The sequence below is a fragment of the Cottoperca gobio genome, chromosome 6, assembly GCF_900634415.1.
Source record: "Cottoperca gobio chromosome 6, fCotGob3.1, whole genome shotgun sequence".
NCBI classification, from domain to species: Eukaryota; Metazoa; Chordata; class Actinopteri; order Perciformes; family Bovichtidae; genus Cottoperca; species Cottoperca gobio.
The window spans coordinates 17,811,408-17,819,376 of record NC_041360.1 but is presented as its reverse complement, the minus strand read 5'-3'; the positions used below and the strand labels follow the sequence as shown (position 1 = coordinate 17,819,376).

Below are 7,969 nucleotides of genomic sequence, written 5' to 3'. Positions count from 1 at the left end.
ATATCATTATATTATACAGTGAAGGAAATAAGTATTTGATCCCTTGCCGATTTTGTAAGTTTGCCCGCTTACAAAGAAATGAACAGTCTATACATTTAATGGTAGGTGTATTTTAACAGTGAGACAGAATATCAAAAAGAAAATCCAGAAATGTACATCATATAAAAGATGTAAATTGATTTGCATTTAATGGTGTGAAATAAGTATTTGATCCGCTTGCAAAACATGACTTAGTACTTGGTGGAGAAACACTTGTTGGCCAGCACAGAGGTCACACATTTCTTGTAGTTGGTCACCAGGTTTGCGCACATCTCAGGAGAGATTTTGGTCCACTCCTCTTTGCAGATCCAAGGATTCGAGGCTGATGTTTGGCAACTCGAAGCTTCTGCTCCCTCCACAGATTTTCTATGGGATTAAGGATCCAGGAGACTGGCGAGGCCACTCCATCACCTTAATGTGCTTCTTCTTTAGCCACTCCTTTGTTGCCTTGACCGTATGCTTTGGTTCATCGTCGTGCTGGAAGATCGATCCCCGACCCATTTTCAGTGTTCTGGCTGAGGGAAGGAGGTTATCGGCCAAGATGTTATGGCCGCGTCCATCCTCCTCTCGATGCGGTGAAGTCGTCCTGCCCCCTTAGCAGAGAAACATCCCCAAAGCATAATGTTTCTACCTCCATGCTTGGCGGTGAGGATGGTGTTCTTGGGGTTATAGTCAGCATTTCTCTTCCTCCAAACACGGCGTGTCGAATTGATGCCAAAGATCTCAATGTTGGTCTCATCTGACCACATCCCCTCCTCCCAAGCCTTCTCTGCATCATTCAGATGTTCATTGGAAGCTTCAAACGGGCCTGTACATGTGCCTTCTGGAGCAGGGGGACCTGGCGGGCACTGCAGGATTTTTAATCCATCCATGTGTACTGTGGTCCCAGCTGCCTTGAGATCATTAACAAGTTCCTCCCGTGTAGTTCTTGGCTGATCCCTCACCTTTCTCATGATCATCGATACCCCACGAGAAGAGATCTTGCGTGGAGCCCCAGACTGAGGGCGATTGATGGTAATTTTGTGTTTCTTCCATTTTCGATTAATCGCACCAACAGTTGTCTCCTTCTTACCAGCTGCTTGCTGATGGTCTCGTAGCCCATTCCAGCCTTGTGCAGGTCTACAGTCTTGTCTCTGATGTCCTTAGACAACTCTTTGGTCTTGTCCATAGTGGAGAGGTTGGAATCTGATTGATTGATTCTGTGGACAGGTGTCTTTATACAAGTAACGAGTTGAGACAGGTGTCTTTTATACAGGTTTTATTAGGAGTACTTTCTTAAAGCGAAAGGACTCAACTAACCAGTCTGTCAGACCAAGTACTAAGTCAGGATTTGCAAGGAGATCAAATACTTATTTCACACCATCAAATGCAAATCAATTTATATCTTTTATATGATGTACATTTCTGGATTTTCTTTTTGATATTCTGTCTCTCACTGTTAAAATACACCTACCATTAAATGTATAGACTGTTAATCTCTTTATAAGTGGGCAAACTTACAGAATCAGGCAAGGGATCAAATACTTATTTCCTTCACTGTACCATTTACTAGGGCCATATTTCTGCAGAACCAGCTCTTTTACTTAAATAATACTTCTGTATTTTCACTTCTACTGTGTCACTGACAAGATTTCTCATTTCTGTTTTCTAGGAGGCATTCACTGCTTTTCATCCCAATTTAAAATATGTGCAAAAGTTTCTGAAGCCCCTGCTGATTGGAGAGCTGGCAGCAACAGAGCCCAGCCAGGACCGAAACAAAAATGTGAGATCGTCTCAGATTCTTAAAATAAAAGAAACATCTCATTATTCATGTTTCAGTGGGACAACATGGCAGGATGGATACCATGTTCAGAAACACCTGGTGTTCACAGATTCACAGATTCTGTTATTCATGAGTCTTCACAGCGTTCAGGCACATCTGAGATTCTCATGTTTTGAGAGCTGTTAAATAACTCAATCTGAATGCTGCACGTTCTGAAATGCTACGAGAGCATACATCCTTTAATGTGCATCATCTTTTGAACTTTAGATGCCAGGTCTAATTCCTCTTCTCTGCTTTCAGGCGACCATCACAAAGGATTTCCACACTTTACGTGCACGGGTGGAGAGCGAGGGTCTGTTTCAAGCTCAGCCTTTGTTCTTCTGCCTCCACCTGGGTCACATCCTGCTGCTGGAGGCCCTCGCCTGGCTGATCATCTGGGTCTGGGGAACTAGCTGGACACTGACGTTTCTGTGCTCCATCATGCTGGCAACCGCTCAGGTGACTCAAACTCATTTGACCCCCCCCCCTGGCCTTCACCTACAAAATGCAAGGAAAGAGACACATACCAACCAGGAAGAGAGTCAAAATTACCGCAAAGAAACATAAAACGACAACAAAGAGACACAAAAAGACTTAAAATAGACCAAAACAACTACAAAGAGATGCAAAACAGCTGCAAAGATACACAAAGACACCCCAAAGAGAGTCACAACGACTATATAAAGTGGCAAAAATAACCAAAAAGAGACACAGACACAAAGAGACACACAAAAAAACAACAAAAAGGCTAAACAACTATAATATGTGTCTTGCTCCTAAGTAGGACAGGTGGTGGGGCCCATAATCTCATATTGTTGTTGATGAACTACAAGTCAATGCTTCTTCTTCTTCTTCTTCTTCTTCTTCTTCTTCTTCTTCTTCTTCTTCTTCTTCTTCTTCTTCTTCTTCTTCTTCTTCTTCTTCTTCTTCTTCTTCTTCTTCTGCAGTTGCAGGCTGGATGGCTGCAGCACGACTTTGGCCACCTGTCTGTCTTCAAAGAGTCCAGCTGGAATCACATGTTGCACAAGTTTTCCATCGGCCATTTGAAGGTAATTAGTATTCTCATACCGTATAATAAATGTAAAAATCTGAATTTCTTTACACAGATATTAATAGATTTTCTCAGGGAGCGTCTGCCAACTGGTGGAATCACAGACATTTCCAGCATCATGCTAAACCCAACATCTTCAGTAAGGACCCTGATGTCAACATGTTGCACGTCTTCGTAGTTGGAACCACACAACCAGTGGAGGCAAGTAAAGTGACGGATATGTCTCATTTATTAAAACGGCCCCTAAACACTCATTCTAACTATGTATTCCTCTCTGTTACAGTACGGCGTAAAAAAGATCAAATACATGCCCTATCACTACCAACACCAATACTTCTTTCTTGGTATGTTTCCTGGAGTCATTTAAAAAGAGTGAAACTATGAAAACTTCACGGTAATAATCTTTTTCTTTTTTAGTTGGACCACCGCTTCTTATTCCAGTTTACTTCCATATTCAGATAATACGCACCATGATCTCCCGCCACGACTGGGTGGTAAGATGATGTCTTATTGTGTGGGAGAGTGCAGATTATATTTAGATTTTCTGTTTGATATCAGAAAATATCAGGTATGGAAACCCTGAGAGGAAAGTAAGAATAAAAGTCTGATCTAAATATAATTCTCTCCTGTGTTTATGACTTAAGAACAGGGAACACAAGTGTCCAAGTGTTTTTTGATATATATAAAAGTGATTAAGGTAAATCCAAAAGAAGACAAAAGAAAGACATCACCTAAAAATCACCTGGAAAAATATGCTTTTAGTCCTATTTAGAACTTGGGGTAGCGTTGCACTTCAGCCTCTTGTTGTCAACATGAGTATTACAGCAACAAATATCCTGACAAAAGAAACACCTGTTTCACAGATACAAAAAAAGAAAAGAGGAACTCATAAAGATTATCCTGGCAAAATCACATGTTCTATAATCATACACACAGGAGAGAAATCAATTTAGATTTAGAAAATGTTTCACCAGTTTTATTTTCACTTGCCTTTCTGGACTTTCGTAGTCAGGTTACATTTAGACTAAGTAAAGATATGAGATGAGTTTCAGGAAGTCTAGATTCTTGATGATATTATATTATATTATATTGATCATAATAACCCTCCTTTCTTGTGAAGGATCTGGCGTGGTCTTTGTCTTACTACCTTCGCTACCTGTGCTGTTCTATACCCATGTATGGCCTGTTTGGCTCACTGGTGCTCATCATCTTTGTCAGGTAACCACCACAACCCTAACACACACTTACCACAATTATATACTGACATCACACACACACACACACACACACACACACACACACACACACACACACACACAACTCCTTGAAACATATGTTGGAACACATACTCTGAACGCAGCACTGAACACTTTAAAACACAGGGATCCACATTCATTGTCACTGAAACGTACAGTAAAGAGCTGAATACAAAAGTAATGCTGGAGGGGGATACCAGTGAATCTGGCAACCCAAAAGTTGTTCTTTGTGTTTTATTACTGATCTTTAATAAAGTCCTTACTTACTAACTTAAACCCTTTATAAAGAATTGAGGAAGTGACCACAACACTTTGATCACATGGTTATTTCGGTGACTGTTGTTGTGTTGTTGTGAACGGCAGGTTTTTGGAGAGTAACTGGTTTGTGTGGGTGACTCAGATGAATCATCTGCCGATGAACATCGACCACGAGAAGCACCAGGACTGGCTGTCCATGCAGGTACCTGCTTTATTATGAAGCAGCCCACCGCCAGTTGCCGCTGCCGCTGATGTTTTACCTCATCTTCTGTCTCACTCTCTACTTTAGTTACAAGCCACCTGTAATATCAAGCAGTCCCCCTTCAACGACTGGTTCAGCGGACACCTCAACTTTCAAATCGAACACCAGTGAGTCAATGATTTAGTCTAAGGAGAGCTGTGTTCAGCAGTTCAAATGTTTGTAGGAAATGAGAAATATTTATTCTATACATCAAACATCTCTGAAAGCTCCTGCAGCAATCATCATTAAATATTATGAAGCTTAACTATTTTAAATTCTAATGAAAAACCCAAAGTTTTCAAATATGTCTGTCTAAACTTTTGAGAAATGTGTATAAAATGATTAGAACATTTTACATAAACATTATACAGCGTAGCTTCATTGAAGAGTTGGAACAAGCTGATGTAGAATATGACAGTGTGAAATAAGATGATTTGAACAAAAACCTTGTTTTCAAATCTTAAGTATTAACATGTATGCATGCCAAAGTGTGGAACAATCAGAACTTATTGGGAAAAACATTGTTAGTAATTATTTATTAACACTCATAAACTTTTCTCATGAGAAATAAACAAAACAGTTGTAACTTTGTTCATGTCGGACACCTTCGCTCATAGCAAGAACTTTGTTTTCAGAGCCTTTAAAGGGAAAACAAAACTGGAAAATCGTATTTTATGAGGGTACATTTCAGTGCATTTGATAACTAAAGAGCGCTACATGATGTATTTGAAGAAATTAACATCTCATGCTTGTGGAGCTAGGAAAAGGTGCAACTGTTCTGCAGTTTATAAAAAGTAAAAACTTTAGGACCGCAGACTGAATTGTAATTTCTGTGTGAATTATAGCTTTAATGTCAAGACATGTCTGATGTTCCTGTTTGTCTCTGAAGTTTATTTCCCACGATGCCACGCCACAACTACCACCGGGTGGCCCCGCTGGTCCGTGCACTGTGTGAGAAACATGGAATTCCTTACAAGGTCAAAACAATGTGGCAAGGCCTCGCTGATGTTTTCATGTAAGTCCAATAATACGAGTAGTTCATTTCATTACTCCTGCCAGGGTAAGATATGTTGAGGTTGTCAAAAAAACAAAACCGTTCTCAGTCTGACAAAACAAAGGTACAAACTTAAAATGCAATTGACAGAATAATAAAGACAGAATGAGGTGACGATTTTGTAATGCTCAAAATATAAATCCCTTGATGAACCGCTTGCCTGATGGACGCTGTTGTGTGTATTTTTGTCCTCATTTTCTTTTTCAGGTCACTGAAAAACTCAGGCGACCTCTGGCTTGACGCATATCTCCATAAATGACAACCTTTATTCTCTACACTGTACCTACAAGGAGTGATGTTTTTCTCCTCTTCTGCATCCTACATTGATTGTATCTGTTTGGTTTTATAATACAGTTGATAGTGTGGGAATGATCTTTTCTTAGTCTTGGTGTTATAGTTCAGTTTTTTCAAATTCTGTGCCGGATTTGTTGTGCTCACACAGTGAACAACAGTGGCATGGTGTTATAGATACAATTGTGAAAACTGATTGTGAGGTATTTAAAGTGATGTTTTTTCATTATCTATCATGTGAACAATCATGTTTGAACAGTAAAATATGACAATTACGCAGACGAATGTCACATTCTGTGTAATTGAGGATTAGTTAAAGTTACTGTACTTAAATCTGATCTGATCTGATGTTCTGATCTCACAGTATACAATAAAATATCTGTTTCTTCACCTCTGGTATGATTAATCCAAGACAAACACAATAATTATGTACAAAAAAGATGTGATATCAAATATTAACCAAGTTTATTTTTGTATTATGTTCTTTTTAAAGTGTGTCCTATAATATTTGCAACCCCCTTGAATGCTTTGCCTAAAGCTTTATTTAAGTATTAATATCCGAACAACATACTCCTATACATTCCTTATTATTCCTGTGTGTCTGTGCAGTTTACACTGCAAAATAGCATGCTGCATAAAAACACATTAATGAGAGCACATCATTGTTATTGACAATAACATCATGCAGGATTATTAACAGCTTCTCTTGCCAGAATGTCTGAATTCTGATTGTAAACAGCAACTCTGTTTCTACCTACAGCTGGTCTTCCATTACAAAGCAGGATTAGTACTTCTTACATACATAGGTTGTGTTTTATTATTTATTGTACCTGTAAACAGTAATATGAAAATAAATGGCTATATATGAGAAAATGTGTCAAACATTCTGGCACAGATTTAGTTATGCGATAGCTAAGATCTACTTATTTAAGTCATTCAGTAAACAGCTGCAATATTGACAATGAGCATAAACATTGACCACAATGCTCGTACAAATATGTACGTTACATGCATGTTGTGCTCACACACACACACACACACACACACACACACACACACACACACACACACACACACACACACACTCACACACACACACAAAACTGTACATAGATTCATATTCATCCTCTTTTCATACAACACAATTTAATGAGACAATGAAAACAAAAGCAACATAATTAGCTAAGAAAACACTGGAATACATACACATTGGGTGATACAAAATAAATATACAGTTAAAAATGTATACAACATTTCAGTATCTTCTACTGTCGGTCATAACTAACTAGTAGATTGATTGAAGGAGCTGCTGCAGTTAGAGGGTCAAAGCGCCTGGGCGCGTCGTGCTGGCAGATTCAGTCTTTGCTGCCAGAGTTGATCCTCTCCTGCCGCCGCTTCATGATCTCCTCCAGCTCTGAGTCTCCGCTGGTCTTCTGGAAGGAAGCACAAGAAGAATCATCTTTATCAACTACTGTTCAAGTATTCCCCTTTTACAAAGAGAGACACAAGGTTTTTAGAGCGACAGAGGCCACGAGCTGTCAGCCGGAAAATGTAATTAAATGTACTGTTTAGACATAAATCAGAGCATGTTAACAAAAGGGAATACACACAGTAAATGTCAGCTGTCATGAATATAAGAGCCTCACACTATAATCAGCTCATAAATAAATAGGTCAATAAAAAGTCTCTACATGGATAACGGATATCTACATAAAACAAACACCCAGACAAAGTCAATTTTACATGTAATGAATAATATCACTGATCAAACATTTTCATTTTATAGTCTGAGTTGAAGTTATCAGTGTCATACACAGCTGTGTCACAACATTTATATTTAAAATACTTATAGTGTAAGTAGATTCATTTCCTGTATATATTAATTTAGCACTTTGGCATAATTGTGCTTTGTTTATTTATTAATCTGCATAACTTCTTGTAACTATGTGGAGAGTTTACAGCCTTGATTACAGCGCGT

At 38.8% G+C, this 7,969-nt stretch overlaps 2 protein-coding genes across 2 annotated transcripts in view; one reads left to right on the top strand and one right to left on the bottom strand.

Moving 5' to 3' along the window:
- Positions 1–6,379, top strand: part of fads2 (fatty acid desaturase 2) — an 8,047-nt gene extending 1,668 nt beyond the window's left edge. The window contains exons 3-13 of the mRNA XM_029434645.1: positions 1,691–1,801; positions 2,102–2,299; positions 2,788–2,889; positions 2,967–3,092; positions 3,175–3,235; positions 3,309–3,385; positions 4,012–4,109; positions 4,511–4,607; positions 4,695–4,774; positions 5,536–5,661; positions 5,908–6,379. Of these exons, the coding sequence (XP_029290505.1) occupies positions 1,691–1,801; positions 2,102–2,299; positions 2,788–2,889; positions 2,967–3,092; positions 3,175–3,235; positions 3,309–3,385; positions 4,012–4,109; positions 4,511–4,607; positions 4,695–4,774; positions 5,536–5,661; positions 5,908–5,959 (1,128 nt within the window). The 3' untranslated portion in view covers positions 5,960–6,379. The remainder of the gene's footprint in view (positions 1–1,690; positions 1,802–2,101; positions 2,300–2,787; positions 2,890–2,966; positions 3,093–3,174; positions 3,236–3,308; positions 3,386–4,011; positions 4,110–4,510; positions 4,608–4,694; positions 4,775–5,535; positions 5,662–5,907) is intronic.
- The window catches only part of eps8l2 (EPS8 signaling adaptor L2), a 22,180-nt gene continuing 20,328 nt past the window's right edge, over positions 6,118–7,969 (bottom strand). The window contains exon 21 of the mRNA XM_029434643.1: positions 6,118–7,424. Coding sequence (XP_029290503.1) covers positions 7,347–7,424 — 78 coding nt within the window. The 3' untranslated portion in view covers positions 6,118–7,346. The remainder of the gene's footprint in view (positions 7,425–7,969) is intronic.